A 19,205-nucleotide genomic window follows, 5' to 3' on the forward strand; every position below is an offset into this window, starting at 1 on the left:
GGGACAGCTGTGGGACTGGGGGTCAGGGGCGTGGTGACTGGGCCTATCTCAGCATCAAGGCGAGGCTCCAGGCTGAGAAGAAGGAATTTGAATACCGCATTCGGGGCTTCTTTTTTTTTTTTTAAATTTTTTGGCCGCGCCGCACAGCATGTACGATCTTAGTTCCCCGACCAGGATCGAACCCATGCTCCCTGCATTGCAGGCACAGAGTCTTAACCACTGGACCGCCAGGGAAGCCCCTTGGGGCATTGCTCCACCCAGGCTTCCTTGCCTCTAACCTGTCCTGAATGTCCCTCAGGGTCCTACCCCCTCAGACACCAGGGTGTCCAGGAGTCCTTCCAGCAAGAATAGTCCAGGCCCTGGCTGAGGCAGCAGACCCTGGACATGGGGTCAGGCTGGGCAGGGGGCACTTGGCCTGAGTGTCTACTGGGTCAGAAATGCAGGACACCCTGGCCCTCCCATGGCTCGGGATCCCAGCCTCACCACCCATACTTGGGCCTTTACACACTGCCTGAGAAGTTGCATAAAAAAGCCAATTTTAGTCAATGAAATCCTGTTTTATAAATGTTCAGTAATTGCAGGGCTGCCATGGCAACACTGGGCGTATCTGCAAAGATCCCGTCCATTCAGTAGAGCTGAGAGCCGCCAGCAGCCGGCTCCCCAGGGATTCCTCAGGCCCCAGCCAAGTGACATGACCGCATCTGTGAATGGGGAGAATGAACCACCTACCTGAGTGCTTGTAAAGCACAGAACCCAGTGCCAGGCACAAAGCGGGCCCTGGACGTGGGCTTTGTGGGGGCCGGATCTCTGGCTGGTGGCAGGAGAGTCTGAGCAGCTCGGGGAGCCGGCACTGGGTGGGAGCACGTCACATCCAGGTGGGCTTAAAACGGTCCCCAGAGCGCAGTTCCTGTGGCTTTGGGGCCTGGTTGGGAGGATGGCTAGTCGCTGAGGGAGGGGTCCAGGGGTTGGGTCAGGCTTGGGGGCCAAATCTGCTGCTCTCTATCCATCCCCCAATGCTCCCCAACTGCACACACACACACACACACACACACACACACACACACACACACACACACACACACACACACACACACACACACACACACACACACACACACCAGAACCTCTCCAAAGTGCTCTGGAGTTGGTTCCTGGCTTTGAGTGACCTTGCATGAGGGTCTTTGCCTCTGCAAGCTTTCGTCCCTGTCACTTTGTTTTGCCACCAGCCCTGAATGGAGCTCCTGACCTTCCCTGCGCCCCTTCCTCCAGTGGAGGACGCTCAGCTGATGGGCGGGGCTGCGCCGCAGCCTCACTCTTGCAGGCCCGGGGGGGGGGGGGGGGGTCATTGTCAGAGTCATCCATGCACCATTAGACTCATTCCAGGTCCGGTGGCAAGGCCAGTCGCCACCCCCCAAAGCTCCCATTATAATGTTTCCATGAAACTCCTGCCTACGGGGACTGTGTGTTCCCATCAACAATACACGCGCAAGTCCCTTATCTTGCTTGGGACTCATGTAACTCCCATTTTACAGGCAAGAAGGCTCAGAAAGGGACTGTCCTTTCTTCGTCTGTGGCCACAGAGCAAGTCAGCAGCACAGCCAGCTCAGAACCTGGGTCTGTGGCTCACAAGCAGTGCTCAGGGCCTGGCACCTAGCTGTCCCCCTACCTGGCTGTGTGTGGGAAGGAAGGCGGGGTGGGGGGTGACAATGGCTGGGTGAGAAGACTGAGTGGGGACGAGGGCCCGGAGTCAGCATGTCTTGCCACTTTCAGGCTAAGTAGATCCCTGTCAGGGCCCGAGCTTCGGTTTCCATTTCTGTAAAGGGGGGTAGTGATGCTGGTTCTGCCCACCTTGCTGGGCTCTCAGAGGATTTGAGGAGCTCAGGGGCAAGAGGCACTTGGTAAGGGGCACAGGCAAGCCTGGGTGGGTGGATCTTTGGCAGAGCCTGGGTGGCAGGAAGGGAGAGAGGTACAATACTTATCCACACACACGACAATTTGGCCCAGGGCCCCATTCCTCCACTGTCCAGGCCTCAGTTTTCCTCTGAGCCACCAGGCCAGTCCTGGCAGAATCCACCTGACTGATGCTCCCTGGGGAGTTAAAGGAGGGGCCAGGAAGGCTCAAGGTTAAAACCTGAAACTTCCCTGTATTAGTTTTCTATTGCTGCTGTAACAAATCACCACAAACTTGGGGGCTTAAAACAACACAAATTTATTAACTTACTGTTCTGTTGGTTTGAAGTCCAACATGGGTCTAAAATCAAGCGGTCAGCTGGGCCATGTTCCTTTTGGAGGTTCTGGGGGAGAATCTGTTTCCTTGACTTTTCCAGCTTCTAGAGGCCGCCCACATGCCTTTGTGGCCCCTTCCTCCATCTTCAAAAGCAGCAACACAGCATTTCTGTGTCATCACATCTCTTTCTCTGACTCTCCTGTCTCCCTCTTCCACTTTTAAGGACCATCGTGATTACATTGGGCCCACCCAGATAATTCAGGATAATCTCCCTATTTTAAAGTCAGTTGATTAGTAACTGTAATTCCATTGGCAACCTTAATTATTCTTTGTTATGTAACAAAATATATTCACAGGTTCCAGAGACTAGGACGTGGACATCTTTAGGAAGGGGCCATTTGCCTACTCCACTCCCCTTCTCCCCATCCTTCCCTCCCTTCTGACTTGGCTGATCCCCACCTGCACCCCCAGCAACCTTCCCTCCTTCAGGATGCCTTCCTGACCCCCTCTCCCTAAGAGTCCCTCCCACATTTACAGTATGGAAGCTTTCATCATCCTGGTCACATTGTACGGTCACAGCTGTCACCCTCCAGAGAGCAAGGTCCCCTCACCTCATTACCATCCACCCTTCCTTTGCCCCACTCTTCTTAGCACTTGCTCCCTCAGAATGGTATCACAGTCTACTTGGGGACTTGGGTTTCCTCCATTTCCCATCATTGGACAGTAGGTCCCAGTCCAGAGGGGGCTGCATCCCCAGAGACATGAACAGCGCCTGGCACCTATAGATGCACAATTATCTGCTGAATCACTGAAAGGAGCAAGGGCAGAGTTCCCTTCAGTCTATCTCCAGCTCCTGTGCAGGGCCTGCCCTTCAGTAAATGTTTCTCGTACTGAATGAATGACAGAATGAATGAACCAACCAACCAGCCAATCAACTGATGTTGGAATGAGTCTAAGTACGGGTCCCACCCCAGCCCCGGAAGCCACTTAGCCTGACAGCAAACACGGGCATGGCCCGGCCACTCCGCCCGCACACACCCTCAATGCCCTCCTTTCTAAGGGGCGGCAAACTCCTGAAAGCTCTCGGAAGTCTGTAGTATTTTAACATAGGCGCCTCTAAGGCCTCATTCATTTCCTTAGTAGTCACTGAATACACATGTGCGGGCGCCTCCCCGGACCCGGCCCTCCTAGAACCGAGAGTTTTGGTTCTGACGGGCACAGCCGGAGTCCGCGGAGTCCAGCCCGGGCACCCGACGCCGCCTGGCCCGCAGCCGCCCGAACTTGGACTGGACCTCCGGGCCCGCGCGGCTGCGGGACCCCCGCTCTGCGCCTCCGAAGGGGGAGCCCAGGCGGGCCAGGGAGTAGGGCGAGGCTGTGGGCGGGGCCTAGTTGGGGCGGCCCCGGCATTGGCTCCGCGGGCAGGGGGCGGGGCTTTAGGGCCCACTGTCAGCACTGTAAGTTCACAGCCCAGGTCTGTCCCATCGCCGCGCGGTCCAGCTCCTGAGCTTTCGCCGCCCGCCGGTCAGTCGCTTGAACGCGCTCAAGGTGAGTTCAGGCCGGGACTCTGCGGCCCGACCGCGGCTCCTAGGGAGGCCCATCCTTGAGGCGCCCCATCCCAGCTCGCGCCCCGGCCCCCGACTCACCTCCACGTAGATCCTTTCCCGGGTGCCTCGGGCTGCACCATGTTTCCCGCCCGCGCCTTGGTCCCGGCGGCCACGCCCGCGTCCCCCTCGGCCTGCGGGGCGCCGCGCATCCCGAACCTGAACTCCCGGTCCAGCCCTCCACACTGCGCCAGAGCCCCCGCCCCACCCCCGGGACCCGGGAGTGCCCTCCCGCCGCCATCCCCGCCCGGGCTCAAGGTCGTATTTTTAGTCGATGGTGAGGTGTCCTCCTATCTTTAGCCGTGGCCGCGAGTGTCCTGAAACGGATCCGAACTGCGCTGGGCTGCACTCGGGCAGAGGGCTGGGAGGGGTCGGCGCCGGAACCCGAGCTGGGGCTGAGGAGCCGGACCCACGGGAGCCAGGGGCGGGGGCTGCACGCCAGAGCTCTGGCCCTGCGCCGAGCGGACACTCGGACATCGCCCAGGCCGGAAAGCACGGGGGAGGCTCCTCCCTGAGTTTGGATACCCGGGCAGGGTCCCGGATCTCTCCCTTTTCCCCCCTTTGTCGGGTTGTGAGACCAGAACCCCCCAAGAGAAGAAGATCCCGTAGACAATCCTCACCTGGTACGTCAACGTGCGGCTCCTTGGGGGACGCCCGCCTGGAGCAGGAGACGCGCTGGAGACCCGGGTGCGCGCAGGGAACCCTCCGGGACGAGGGGCAGTAGAGGGAGAGCGCGCGCCACCTAGTGGCCGAGGAGCCGAGCGCCGCTCCGCACAGCGACGCTGGGAGACCCCGCTGCCAGCGAGGGGGACTCTACGCAAGCAGGCTAAGTCCTGGCCGGCAGGCGGAGGCGGAGCCCTCCGCTCGGGGGCTGTTCATTTTTGGTCTTGTTTGGAGCACTGTCCCCGGAGAACCAAAATGCTTGAGGAAGGCCCTACAGCTATTTGCTGAATAAATATCGGGGCTGACAGTGACCCGCTAACCCTGTCTTTGTACATCGGCGCTCTCTCTCACTTGCAGTATGGCAGTAGGGTCTCCAGTAGCCCCCTGGTAATGGCTTTATTGTCATCCCATTTCATAGACGAGGAAGGTGAGGCCCAGAGAGGAAAGGTGTCTTCCCAAGGTTAGAGTGAGTTCCAGGTAGAGATGGGTTCAAGGTCAGAGGCCTGCTTTTTGAACACTTCTGGTGGAGAGTGGCCTAGTATTCCTTGTGACAGAAGGGGTTCTGCGTCCAGGAAGTCATTTTCTCTAAAGGAGGCCCTGGGCTCCTTCCAGAGCAAGCCCACAGAGCTGGGATGTCTCCCATCTGCTCCTCCCAAAGCTGCAGGAAGCCCCCCGTCCCAGGCCCCCAGAGCCTTGTCCTGATGGAGAGCTCATTCTCATATGTCTGGACACTTGCAAATTGAGAGAGGGGGCCAACCAAGAGGTAGGACTTAAATGGAGGAGGCCTGGGGACCCGGTGGCCCCAGCCCAGGTGGGAGCCTGTTTCTCTCCTGCTCCCCAGGCAGTTCACAGAGGTTGACATGGCCCACTGCATCGGAGCCACTGGGACCCAGCTATGTAGTAGTGCCCACTCTTCCTCTTACTAGCTGGGTGACCTCAGCAAAGTTGCTTAACGTCTCTCAGTTTCAGCTTCTGACTCTGTAAAGGCCAGTAATGACACCCACCGTGCTGTGCCTGGGACGTTAAAATGGAAACCATGCAAGGGTAGCTGGAGCCTGGGGTCTTGTAGTTGCCAAATCTGAATACTTGGGGCTTGACGGTTGCAGTTCCCAGCTCTCCCCTGGTGGCTGAGGCTGGCCCAACCCTTCCCCCCAGCCTCAGTTCTCCCCACATCTGGAATTGGGTGGGTACATCTGGCTCAGAGCAAGAGAGCTGTCAGGGACGCCGGATTTGTTGTGGAAACATTCAGGCTGTCTTGGCGCCCCTGAATGATGGGAGGGAACTGGCCCAAGTTCTGGGCAAATCCCATCAGTTAGCCCCCCTCTCCGTGAGTGAAAAAGAAGGAAAAGCTACCCCAGGACTTCTCCTGCCAAGGGGACAGATAGGATGCGTGTCAGCATGCCCCCAGGCCTGGCATGGTGGGCACAGATAAATGTTTGTTAGATAAAGGAGTGACGGGAGTCCAAGACTTCAGAGCACTCCCTGCCTCCCTCTCCTTCCCTCCAGCTCCTTCCAAGCTTAGCTGGAATTCTGCCACCGGAGAGTCATTCCTTTGTTTCCTATTAAGCTGCAGGTGCTCTGGGAGGGGCAAGATGTCCGGTCTCTGTGGCTCAGCTCGACTGACCCAGGGTGTCCGGTCCTGGGGTGGGGTTTCCTGAGTAAGGGCCTGGGCTGGGGGGTGTGTAGCTGGGACTCAGCCTCGCCTGCATCCTCTTTCCTCCTTCCTGCTCCCTCCTGCCAGCCCCTCGCTCTTCCCCCTGCCCGGCCTGGCCCGGGATGAAGAATGGGGCAGAGGAACTGGCAGAGGCCTCCCTGCTGCTGCTCGGGCGCTTCCCCAGTGATTTCCCACCTGCTCAGCCCCTGTTGGCCTGGGGAGAGTGGGCTCATCTAGTTACCCGCTGGGTGACCTTGGACAAGTTTCTTTGCCCTCCGTGCTCTGATTCTACACATCAGGCCAATCCCCCGCCGTGGGAACTAGAGGAAGTGCTTGCTCCACTTCCTTCTTCTGTCAAACCTGCACGACACCCCTCCAGAGTGTATTTATTTTTTCCACATTAAAAATATCTTTATTTTTTCTGACTACATGAATAATACGTGCTCATAAATAATACATGCTTCTTATTAAGAATTTGAGCTTATAAAAGTATGAACAAGAGAAGGAAGTCACCTGAAATTCTACCACCTTGAGAGAACCACCATCAACATTTTGGTGACCATCCTTTCATATTTGGCTTACATATATCGTTTCTTAGTAATGGGCCCCAGATATTAATTTTTTCTGAGGACAACTTTCCTCCCATGTCACAAACCCCACACCCCATCCCTGCCCCTACCCTAGTCTAGGTAGCCCATATGACAACCTAGTGCCAGCCTTCTATATTCTTCTCTGTTCCTATATCGAATATAATCCTATGCAGACCTGTATATGTAGGTACACATAATACATGCATGTTCAGAGAGTGGGAAGGAGAGCTGGTCAATGTTTTCAAAAAATGGAATCTTGTAGACTACATTTTTTCATTTTGCTTCTCTCTCTTTCTGCAATGCCTTATGGGAATCCCTCCAAAATGTCCGATAGCTCTAATTTTATTTATTTATTTATTTATGTATTTATGTATTTGGTCGCTCCGCGTGGCTTGTGGGATCTTAGTTCCCCGACCAGAGACTGAACCCCGGGCACGGCAGTGAAAGCGCCAAGTCCTAACCACTGAACTGCCAGGGAATTCCCTGATAGCTCTAATTTTAAAACGGGAATGATAGGAGGGTGGTTGTGATGATTAAATGAGATGTGTTTGCAAAGAACTCAACGAAATTCCAGGCACAGAGCAGAGCTGCCACCCCCCAAATATTTGTATCCCCCACTCCATCTTCCCCTTAGGCGCTGGGGCAGAAACTGCATTAGGCTTAGGCCCTGCCCATAAGGAACTCCTAACGGAGAGGAGGAGAAAAGGGAAGCTCTGAGCAGGTGACCTCACTTCCAGGTAGGATGTGATTGGGCCAAATGCGAGGTGTCGGTCGTTATGCACTGTTGGCTGAACTCCTGCTGTGCCAGGCCTGGGAGGGCAAGACAGAGGTTACAAGATCTCCATCCTCCATCAAGTCGGGAGCTGAGACAAATCCGTGAGACCCCCAGACAATCTGGCACTGGTCATGTCTTGGGCACAGTTGAGTGCAGACCACAGTGATGAGCAGAGCTGGGGACTCGGGGCAAGAGACCAGAGCCAGGGCTTTGTATGTGACTTCAGTCCTGTCGCTTAAGTTCCCCACTCATGGAGGGAGGGGCTTGGCACTGCTGATCCAGGCCTTGAGGTGCAACAAGTCCGTGAGTGAACACAGGCTTCGGCCAGGAGGCCTCCCCACAGGAGTGCAGCCCGACGTGGGCTCCCAGGGCTGATGAAAGAGACCCAGAAACGAGACAGATGCCTTTGCCTTTGTCCTTCTGTCCCTGACTTGTACCCTTGACGTTTCAGCTCCTCCGCCCTGGACCAGAGAGAAGCTGGCGAGGACGAACCCAGAGAGCATCACTGCCTCCGAGCTCTGCGCCTTCCTGCTTCCAGTTTTCAGACGAGTTTTCAACCCTCTTGGGAGAAAGTGATTTTTGTTATCTCGATCCTCTGACTTCATTGATCGTTTATCTTTCTTTTCCAAATTCCTTGGGCCAACTTTGGTCACACCACACGCACTTGGCAAGTGTTTGGTGTCTGGAAACCTCCCTCTGGGTGTTTCTTGAGGGTGGTGAGAGGAGGCAGCGGAGGCCGTGGTCCTAAAAGCAGACTGTCCCGGCCTGGCTGGTGAGGTCGCGATGTCCACCAAGGTGCCCATCTATCTGAAGCGTGGCAGCCGCAAAGGCAAGAAGGAGAAGCTGCGGGACCTGCTGTCCTCAGACATGATCAGCCCACCACTGGGGGACTTCCGCCACACCATTCACATCGGCAGTGGTGGCGGCAGTGACATGTTCGGTGACATCTCTTTCCTGCAAGGCAAGTTCCACCTCCTGCCGGGGACGGCGGTCGAGGAGGCCGAGGAGGATGGTGGCTTTGAGCTGCCCTTCCAGTTCACGCGCACGGCCACCCTGTGTGGGCGGGAGCTCCCCGACGGGCCGTCCCCTCTGCTCAAGAACGCCATCTCCCTCCCGGTCATCGGCGGGCCCCAGGCACTCACCTTGCCCGCCGCCCAGGCCCCACCCAAACCCCCTCGCCTGCACCTGGAGACCCCTCAGCCTTCCCCACAGCCCTCCCCGCAGGAGGCAGGGAGTGTGGACATCTGGCGGATTCCAGAGGCTGCCTCGGTCCACAGTGGGCTGACCCCCGAGTCTGGGGCTGAGGAGCCCTTCCTGTCCCACGCCAGCTCCCTGCTCTCCCTGCACGTAGACCTGGGGCCTTCCATCCTGGATGACGTTCTCCAGATCATGGACCAGGACCTGGGCCACCTGCAGATCCCCACATAGGACCCAAGAATGGCCAGGCTGGGGTGAATGCCAGAGGCAGTTGGTGGACACGGCCCTGATCTAGAAGTCGGGGTCCCAAGGTTCCACCTGCGTGGTTGCTGGCCAGTGATTTCTCACTTTGAGCCTTTGTTTCCCTCCCTCCCACCCTCTCCCCGTGGACAGAGTGGCCTCTTTGCTTTCCCCTAAGCCCCACGAGGGTATGTGTAGACGTCAGCCCAAAGTGCCCTGTGCATCTTGGGCCACCCAGACCCCCACTGCCAACTGCTCCTCAGATCCCTTGGCCTAAGGCTCTGCTGAAATGGACTCTGCTTTTCACCTCCCTCCGCCTCAGCCCCATCAACGCCCTGCTCGGGGGTGGAGGGTGAGGGAAGACGTGGGGCACAGCCAGCTGGATCTTTGGCTCCGTGTCCTTAACTGGGAATATGGCATCAGTGACCGATGTCCCTCCGCCCCACCCCTCCCACATGACCGGGGGATCCTGGTTGCAATAAAACTTGCTGCTGCTGGTACTTGCGCTCGCCGTACCCTGCCCCTAGGCTCCTCTTGAAGTCAGGCCAGGCTCTGGGAGCTGTGGGCTGACCCTGGGGGAGACCCCAGCCCCAGAGGGCCTTGAACAGGGCGGGGCCTGCCTTCTGGAAGATTGTACCTCATTCCTAGCCCATAGTGAGAATGAAGCAGGAATGAACCAAGTGCCAATTGGGGATATTCCGACATTAATTCGGGTGTTTGACAAGAGGCGGCCAAGCACCGGAGTAGGCCAGGAGCTGGCCCTGGGGGCTGGGGTTTGTCAGGGAGGCCCAAGAGCCAAGGAATAACCACAGGCCTGGTGCAGTGGGACCAACAGCTTCTCGGGCGCCAGAGGACTGAGGGAGCACACAGGAGGGCGGGCTGGGCCTGGGGCTGGGAGGGATCAGCCTTGCTCATCAGCAGGCCCATCTCATCAGCGCTGCTTATTGAGCACCTGCAGTGCATCAGACATGCTCCAAGTGCTGGGGCACCAGGCAGATGCAACCTCTGCTCTCCCGGAGCTCACAGTCTAGTGGGGGGAAGGATATCAAATCTGTAAGCAAGTAAATTTCCAACAGTGTTGAACACTACGAAGAAAACACCAAGATTGGTAATGTCTGAGGCAAGGGTGCGGTGGTGTCGTGATTCTGAGCCAAACCTGAGGGCTGACGGACTTATGCTCATGCATAAGCAAAGGCACTGAGGCACCCGAGTGAATGACAGAGAGGGTCCGACAGGTGGCAAAAAAAGCAAAGGTCTCTGAGTCCAACCTAGCCTTGTGAGGCTTAGTTTCCCCATCTCTAAAATGCAGTCAGTGATACCTACCTACCTAACAACCTTACAGGGTTGTTAAGCAAGTCAGGGATAACGTTTATTAGCTTGCACATGGAAGGTATTCAAACATGGTTATGGTGTGTGACATAAAGGAACCCGGGGCTTGGGAAAGGCAGAACTGTGAAGCTGGAAAACTGGGTCGGAGTCGGCTTAGAACAGTTCTGCTTGCAAGGCTGAAGCTGAGGCCATGGGAGCTGCTGAAAGAGTTTAAGCAGGAGAGACGTGGGATCAGACCCAGGTTTTAGAAGGGTCACCAGCCAGGCCGAGTGGGAGATGGACCAAAGATCAAAGAGGAAGAAGCCGTTGCAGGAAGAGGGCTGGCTCCGCGTGGGGACAGTGGGGACCGAGAGGAGGGGAAGGTGCAGGGGCGGGGCTTGGCGTCTGACTGGTACAGACCACGTGGGCAGCTGGAGGCCAATGTCGGCCTCGGTGATCCCGTCTTCCATTCTCTGCTGGTTTTTTCCATCCTTTTGACCCTACAAATCTCAGACTCCCACCTCACCCTCAGCCTTTTCTGCCCTTAGGCAGAGATTTCATACCAGAGGCAGAGGCAGAATTAGACCAGGAGGCATTTTTCTTGACTACCCTGATTTTTTTTTTTTTTTAAAGGTGATGCGTTTTTTTTTATTCTGGTAAAACATATATTACACGAAATTTACCATTTGAACCTTTTTTAAAATTTATTTATTTATTTTTGGCTGTGTTGGGTCTTTGTTGCTGCATGCAGGCTTTCTCTAGTTGCTGAGAGCGGGGGCTACTCTTCATTGCGGTGCGCGGGCTTCTCATTGCCGTGGCTTCTCTTGTTGCGGAGCACGGGCTCTAGAGCGCAGGCTCAGTAGCTGTGGCGCACGGGCTTAGTTGCTCCGCAGCAGGTGGGATCTTCCCGGATCAGGGCTCGAACCCATGTCCCCTGCATTGGCAGGCGGGTTCTTAACCACTGCACCACCAGGCAAGCCCCCATTTCAACCATTTTTAAGCGTATGGTTCAGTGGCATTAAGTACATTCACATTATTCTGCAACCATCACCGCCATCCATTTCCAGAACTTTTTTCATCTTTCCGAAGTGAAACTCTGTACCCATTAAACACTAACTCCACATTTCCCCACACCCCCTGCCCCGGCCCCTGGCAACCACCCTTTTACTTTATGTGTCTATGAATTTGACTACTCTAGGGACCTGATACAAGTGGAATCATACGGTATTTAGTTTGGGGGTTTGTTTTATTCTTTTGGCCGAGCCTCACGGCTTATGGTATCTTAGTTCCCAGACCAGGAATTGAACCAGGGCAGTGAAAGCACCGAGTCCTGACCACTGGACCACCGGGGAATTCCCTATTTGTCTTTTTGTGACTGCCTTATTTCACTTAGCATGACGTCTTCAAGGTTTATCCGTGCCGTAGCATGTGTTGAAATTTCATTCTTTTTAAAAGCTGAGGGGGCTTCCCTGGTGGCGCAGTGGTTGAGAATCTGCCTGCCAATGCAGGGGACACGGGTTCAAGCCCTGGTCTGGGAAGATCCCACATGCCGCGGAGCTACTGGGCCCGTGAGCCACAACTACTGAGCCTGTGCGTCTGGAGCCTGTGCTCCGCCACAAGAGAGGCCGCGATAGTGAGAGGTCTGTGCACCGCGATGAAGAGTGGCCCCCGCTTGCCGCAACTAGAGAAAGCCCTCGCACAGAAACGAAGACCCAACACGGCCAAGAATTAAAAATTAAAAAAAAAAAAAAAAAAAAAAAAAAAGCTGAGGACTTCCCTGGTGGCACAGTGGTTAAGAATCCACCTGCCAATGCAGGGGACAGGGGTTCGATCCCTGGTCGAAGATCCCACATGCTGTGGAGCAACTAAGCCCGTGTGCCACAACTACTGAGCCTGCGCTCTAGAGCCCGCATGCCACAGCTACTGAAGCCCACGTGCTTAGAGCCCGTGCTCCGCAGCAAGAGAAGCCACCATAGCGAAGAGTAGCCTCCGCTCACCACAACTAGAGAAAGCCCGCGCGCAGCAACGAAGACCCAACGCAGCCAAAAATAAATAAATAAAAATTTTTTAAAAAGCTGAATAATATTCCATTGTCTGTATATTCCACATTTTGTTTATCCATCCATCCATCAATGGACACCTGGGTTGCTTCTGTCTTTGGCAATTGTGAACAATGCTGCTGTGAACATGGGTGTACCCATATCTGTTTGAGTCCCTGCTTTCATTTCCTTTGGGTGTGTACACTGAAGTGGGATTGCTGGATCATATGGTCATTCTATATTTAATTTCTTAAGGAACTGCCATTTTCCATAGAAGCTGCACCATTTTACGTTCCCACCAAACTTTGTTTTTAATCTGAAATTTTTGCCATCATTTAGAGAATAGGAGATGTTCTATCTGTAGTGGGATTTGAACCCACTGTGAGACCCCAAAGCCTGTACTCAACTGCAACCCTCTCTCCCAACAGGGGTTCAGTTTCAGACCCTGGTAAAGTGTGAAGGCAAAGGGTGGGGAGCTGAAGGCCAGCACCGTCTTACCTGCAGTTTCCCCCTCAGTGCTTGGGTGGCTTGTCCCCATCTGCCCAGAAGGGGAAGACAAGAAAAAGGACACCTTCCTTATAGCTTCACCCAGCTGGAAGAAGGCACCTCAGCCTGGACCTGAGGTGAGGACAGAGTGGCCATGAAAGAGGGACATTCTTGTCCTGGGTCCCCTGGAAGTGCTCCCCACCTACCTTGCATCAGGCATCAGACCAATGACCCTGGGAAACCACTCAGGGTTGCCATGTCTGGGTAGAGAAAGGGGACTAGATGGCGAAACTGAAGCATCAGACTAACTAAACTCGGGATACCTGCTTCACCAAGGTAGCCAGAGGCAGAGTGAAGGAATTTCCCTCTTCAACTTGGATAGTGCTATACGTATCCTACAGATACCACCCCCCACAAATAGGAGGAGAAGTTGTCGTTGGACAGCCAAAAAAATAAGTATGCCACGGGAATTCCCTGGTGGTCCAGTGGTTAGGACTCTGCGCTTTCACTGCTGTGGGCCCAGGTTCAATCCCTGGTCAGAGAACTAAGATCCCGCAAGCCTCACAGCACAGCCAAAAAAAAAAAAGACAAATATCCCTACAGTCCACTGTTTTAGATGTCCAACGTCCATGCATGTCCTTATTCTAGTATTTACTCCTAAAAATATCACAGGTATTATTTTATATTTTATATATATATATATCATCCCTGGTATAATACATCTATGCCTCTGTCTGTCCAAAATACATTCACTCATTTCCCAAAGGGAGACAACTCACAATCTTGTCGATGATCACATCCACTTCCAAGTCCAGGATTTCGAGATGATGTCCATTCCCCCTGCAATTCCTTTACCAGCCCATCTCAATATTTTGCAAACTATAAACTATACTGTAAAGTTAATTACCAATATACCCTATACACAAGAGTGGAGAGAGAGAGAAGAATGGGAGAATTAAAATATATAAAAAATACACTTGACACAGCAAGAAAAGAAATATATGTAGACTTTTCTACAACAAAGCTTTGTCTGGTATGAATAACCTCCCTTCTTCACTACCCAGTTCTTGATACCTTTGCCTTGAACCTGCACCTTGCCTGTTCAGGGTTCTTTACCAGGTGACATGTCCTAAATTTTCTTTTGTAAAGAATTTGAGTTCTTGGTGGATCTCCCTGTACAGACACTTCCCCGAAACTTTTTATTTTGAAGCATTTCAAACCCACAGAAATATTAGAAGGACAGTACAGTGTACACCCATACACCTTCATCTGGATCTGCCAGTTATTACCATTTTGCCTCATTTGCTCTATCTCTTTAATATAAAAACTTTTTTCCTGACCTTCTGAGAGTAAGTTGCAGACATCATGACACTTCAGTATTTATTTCCATTGTCTTTCTTTAGCTTGCTTGGGCTTTATTTGGCTTCTGCAACGTGTGAATCCGTGTATTTCATCATTTTTGGAAAATTATTGATCACTTTCTCTTTAAATATTGCCTCTACCCCCTTTCTTTCTCCTTACCCTCTGGGACTCCAATTAAATGTATCTTAGATCTCTCTATATATCCTCTATGTTTCTAGTCTAATTCTGTATTTTCTCCTCTTTTGTCTTCCATGCCGTATTAAGGACAAGACAATGTCTTCCTATGTATCCTGTAGTTCACTCATTCTCTCTTCAGCAGTGCCTAATTCGCTTTTTCACCAATTTATTGAGTTCTTAATTTTGGTGTTGGTATTTTTCAGTTGGAGGAGTTCTATGTGGTTCTTTAAAAATTCTGTTGTGACACTTCTTAATAGAAATTTGTTGCCTGCAGATATTTTTACACTTGTCTTTATCTTCTTTAAACACAATAAGCAGTGTTACGTTATGGTCGGTATCAGATAATTCCAGCATCTTAAATCTGTGTGGGTCAATCTGCTTTCTATTGTTTGCAGTCAGTTTTTTTTTTCTTTCTTAATTTTATTTATTTTTAGCTGTATTGGGTCTTCATTGCTGCGCGCGGGCTTTCTCTAGCTGCTGCGAGCAGGGGCTATTCTTCATTGTGGTGCATGGGCTTCTCATTGTGGTGGCTGCTCTTGTTGCGGAGCACAGGCTCTAGGCGCGCGGGCTTCAGTAGTTGTGGCTCGGGGGGCTCTAGAGCGCAGGCTCAGTAGCTGTGGCACATGGGCTTAGTTGCTCCGCCACATGTGGGATCTTCCTGGACCGGGGTTCAAACCCGTGTCCCCTGCGTTGGCAGGCAGATTCTTAACCACTGCACCACCAGGGAAGCCCTGCAGTCAGTTCTTGTGCAAGGTTTCTTGTTTCTTTGTGTGCCTGATTATCTTTGACTAAGAGCTGGATATGGTATCTGAAAAAGTATTTTTAGAAATAATTTGAGGCCTTGGATGACAGTACGTTCTTTCAGAAAGGATATTGCTTGGTCCCACATATGCTCCTTTCTGCTAGGTGACTAAGGGCATTATAAGGATGGGTCCACTTAATCCAAGTTCAGGACATGAGCTTCCCTGGACCACCTGGATAATATGATTCTGGACGACTAGTCCACAGACGTTAGGACCCCATCTTAAAGTGTGTATGTATTGGTAGTAGGGTATCTGACTTCTACTTTGGGTGGGCTCTGGGTTTTGATTTTGACCTTCCCCACCAAAGACCACCAAACAACAGCTTAGCTTCACAGTTATATCTTCCAGATCAGTAAATGTCCCCAGGACAAAAATTGCCTTGAATTCTGGGCTTACAGCTCTGGGCTTCAACCTCTTAAATGTTAGCTCAGGAATTCTTCACTATATTACTAGCTTGTCAATGCTTTTAAGTTTTTTTTTCACTTCCTCTGTTTTTTTAGTTTGTATTCAGTGGGAGGGTTGGAAATACCAAATCAAGTGGGCTTCCCTGGTGGCGCAGTGGTTAAGAATCCACCTGCCAATGAGGGGACACAGGTTTGAGCCCTGGTCTGGGAAGATCCCACATGCCGCGGAGCAACTAAGTCCATGAACCACAGCTACTGAGGCTGCACTCTACAGCCCCCGAGCCACAACTACTGAGCCCGTGAGCCACAACTACTGAAGCCCACGTGCCTAGAGCCCGCGCACCGCAACGAAGAGTAGTCCCCACTCTCTGCAACTAGAGAAAGCCCGCGCGCAGCAACGAAGACCCAACGCAGCCAAAAATAAAGAAAGAAAATAATTTTTTGAAAAATATCCAATCAGGAGCCTGTCCCCCTGAATGTAATTTTTTTTTTTTTTTTTTTTGGCCGTGCAGCTTGCAGGATCCTAGTTCCCCCACCAGGGATCGAACCCGGGCCCTCACAGTGAAAGTGCTGAGTCCTAACCACTGGATTGCCAGGGTATTCCCATCTCTGAATGTTATATTACGCAGATCCCCTGGGTTTTGTTTATATTTCTCCCTGCCCCCACTGGGTAACAGCAATCCTATTTACCCTAGAGAATTAAAATCAGTCACCCCAGCCAACAATGGTACCCACTTTTTACTTTGCCCAGTGGCAGGTGGAACTCAAAATAGCCCACTGGCAGTCTCAGATCCTAATTTAGAGAAAACATTTTTGTGCCCCCTGGTGGAAGCATTCCTTCATTGGGTCCTAAAGGATCTAGATCAGCCAGAGCCCAGAGCGGCAGGAACAGAAAACAAACATTTTGCAGAAGAGTCATTAGTTGAGATTGCAAGAGGATGCATCCCGACTTCCACTCCTTGGTTCCTGTCTGTAAGAGTAACACTATATATATATCGGTCACTGGTTCAGAGCAAAGGGAGTAGCTATTGTTCAGTGATGGAGCATTTCTTAAAAGAATCCTAAAAGAATCGAAAGCCATTGGTGCTGGGCTCATAAACTGCCTTTCCAATAATAAAGAACTAGCCTACTTATCATTTCTAGTATTTTTTATTTAAAAATTTTTATTGAGACATACCTACAGAGAAGTGCACAAATCTTGTGTAGGTCAATGAATTTTTACAAAGTGAATAAACCTGTGTAACCCAGATGAAGAAAAGGAACATTACTAGCCACCTAGCGCCCCCCTGCCCCCTTGTTATTATCTTCCACAGGGAACCACTTTCCTGACTTCTATCCCCATAGGTTAGTGTGTCTGTTTACATAGCTTGATATAACTGGAATCATACGATATGTCCTCTTTCAAAATTGGTTTCTTTTATTCAAATATTAAGTTTTTTGAGATTCATTCGTGTTGCTGTGTAGCAATAGTTTGTTCTTTTCAATGTTGTTTAATCCACTCTAGTGCTGTGGGCATTTGGGATGCTCCAGTTTGAGGCTATTACAATTAATGCTGTTGTGAGCAGTCTCATACAGGCTTTCCCATATATGTATCCACGGACAGAACTGCTCGGTCATAGGGTATGTGTGTGCTCAGCTTCAGGGCTCGCATACTGTCTTAGACAGTTCAGGCTGCTGTAACAAAGTACCACAGACCACAGACATTTATTTCTCACAGTTCTGGAGGCTGGGAAGTCCAAGATCAAGGTGCCAGCAGATTTGATTCCTGGTGGAAGTCCACTTCCTGGTTTGTAGACGGCTGCCTTCTTGCTGTGTCCTTACATGGCCTTTCCTCATGGACAGAGATATTTCTGGATCCCTTTTCTAATTAGGGCACTAATCCCATCATGAGGGCCCCACCCTCAGACCTCATCGAAACCTATTTACCTCCCAAAGACCCCACCTCCAAATACTATCACACTGGGGGTAGGGCTTTAATATATGCATTTGGGGGGCACAAACATTCAGGCTGTAATGCATACTTTTGACTCCTGCTTTGGAGTCACCTGTGATACCCACAATCATTTGGGGGTACAAGAGTGCAGCAGAATTGTTGCTGGGTGTCCTTCCAAGCCGCTGATACCTATTCTGCAAGTTTGGTGCAGGGTAGGCAATAAAAATACCTCTCAACTCTCATCTGCCAAACATGATTTTAAGGCACAGTGATGGTAAGATGTGTCCTGATTCTGAAATATTAAAACGGGGGAGGGGCGGGGAATAGGTGCATCTTAGAATTGCTGAAATAAGATATATTACCAGGACCAAAGACCAAGCCCTGGGGGCTCTGACAGTTACAGGTGGAAGAGAGGATGGAGAGCCAGCAAAAGAGGCTGAAGGTGAGCCTCGGTGATAGGATAGGATAGCCTCTTTGTGAAGGTGTGCCTGTGTGATAGGCGGACAGCCAGAAGACTGCATGTCTCAGAGACCTGGAGAAGAGTTTGAAAAAGAAGGGAATGGTCAATGGTGTCATGGGGGTTGACAGGCTGATAAGGACAGAGAGGAAATCTCTAAATCTGTTGAAATGGAGGTCGTGGTGTCTTTGTTAGAAGATGTTTCAATGAACTGGGGGAACAAAATCCCCATTAAACTGGGCAGAAAGAGACTTGGAAATAAGTCAACAGAGATATGGAGTATAAACAGAATATGTGTTTTTATAGGGTGAAAAGAAATGGGGTGACAATCAAAAGCAGAATGGGCTTAAGGAAGGGCTCTGATTTTTTTAAAAGAGGATACTAAGCCATATTTGTAGACGAATTTGCGTGATTCAATAGTGAAGGAGAGGACTTCCCTGGTGACTCAGTGGTTAAGAATCTGCCTGCCAATGCAGGGGACACGGGTTCAAGCCCTGGTCCGGGAAGATCCCACATGCCGCGGAGCAACTGAGCCCGTGCGCCACAACTACTGAGCCTGTGCTCTAGAGCCCGTGAGCCACAACTACTGAGCACACGTGCCACAACTACTGAAGCCCGCGCGCCTACAGCCCGTGCTCCATAACGGGAGAAGCCACCGCAATGAGAAGCCTGCGCACCTCAACGAAGAGTAGCCCCCGCTCGCCGCAACTAGAGAAAGCCCACATGCAGCAACGAAGACCCAACACAGCCATAAATAAATAAATAAAATTTTTAAAAAATAGTGAAGGAGAAATAAATGGTACAGAAGATAGTTGCAGGAGGGAAGTTCTTCATGGAGGGAACGAGCTTGGGAGTAGGAAGCAAGGGAGAAAAGGCGGGCATCAATTAAGTTGGTGGCTTGATATGGTGGCAGGAAGGTGGGGGAACTTCTGTCAGACCCCCAATATTCAGGCCAAAGATCTGCCAGGTTCTGGGAGCTAATTTCCCCCTCCCTAAAATGGGCACATATTTGGCAGCCCAAGTGGACTGTTCACTCCTCTTACCTTCGGGTACCCACCAACCCCTGGCCTGTAAGTGAGCGTAAAGGGTTAACCACGAGGTTAAAGAAAGGTCTGCGAGGTAGCAGGACGCATGAACTCTATCTAGGCCACCTCTGGACCTGCCAGTTCTCACCAACCTCTCACCTTCTCATTTTTGGACGGGCCCAGACCCTCCCTCTCTCCTCCCACTCCACCAGGTGGAAGAGGGAGAGCTGGAGCACGAGTCCCGGGACGCGCGCCCGTCTTCGT

General features: G+C 52.0%; 1 protein-coding gene and 2 long non-coding RNA genes across 6 annotated transcripts; 1 reads left to right on the plus strand and 2 right to left on the minus strand.

Moving 5' to 3' along the window:
- Positions 1 to 107: 107 nt before the first annotated feature.
- On the minus strand, positions 108 to 7,363 carry LOC309636540. Of its 3 annotated transcripts, XR_014250062.1 has the most exons (5): positions 4,449 to 7,363; positions 2,839 to 3,006; positions 2,222 to 2,370; positions 1,988 to 2,088; positions 108 to 701 (listed from the first exon to the last, which is right to left on the minus strand). It is a non-coding gene; the product is annotated as an uncharacterized lncRNA (long non-coding RNA). The 3 variants fall into 3 exon arrangements; XR_014250063.1 differs by having other exon boundaries at positions 2,222 to 3,006; XR_014250064.1 differs by having other exon boundaries at positions 2,222 to 3,811.
- On the plus strand, positions 3,680 to 9,447 carry CDC42EP2 (CDC42 effector protein 2). Of its 2 annotated transcripts, XM_082409735.1 has the most exons (3): positions 3,680 to 3,772; positions 7,370 to 7,472; positions 7,962 to 9,447. In XM_082409735.1, the coding sequence occupies exon 3, from the start codon at positions 8,294 to 8,296 to the stop codon at positions 8,936 to 8,938; it is 645 nt and encodes a 214-aa protein (XP_082265861.1). In that variant the 5' UTR covers positions 3,680 to 3,772; positions 7,370 to 7,472; positions 7,962 to 8,293; the 3' UTR covers positions 8,939 to 9,447. The 2 variants fall into 2 exon arrangements, with proteins under 2 accessions (XP_082265861.1, XP_082265860.1); XM_082409734.1 differs by lacking the exon at positions 7,370 to 7,472.
- A 2,568-nt stretch (positions 9,448 to 12,015) lies between these two features.
- LOC309636541 lies at positions 12,016 to 19,197 on the minus strand. The gene is made up of 2 exons (XR_014250065.1): positions 19,101 to 19,197; positions 12,016 to 17,991 (listed from the first exon to the last, which is right to left on the minus strand). It is a non-coding gene; the product is annotated as an uncharacterized lncRNA (long non-coding RNA).
- Positions 19,198 to 19,205: the final 8 nt, after the last annotated feature.

This window comes from Balaenoptera physalus (assembly GCF_965194825.1).
Source record: "Balaenoptera physalus genome assembly, chromosome: 10".
Classification (NCBI taxonomy): Eukaryota; Metazoa; Chordata; class Mammalia; order Artiodactyla; family Balaenopteridae; genus Balaenoptera; species Balaenoptera physalus.

Excerpts from the sequence above, each read along its gene's own strand:
- CDC42EP2 (XM_082409735.1), top strand. The coding sequence starts at position 8,294 with ATGTCCACCAAGGTGCCCATCTATCTGAAGCGTGGCAGCCGCAAAGGC.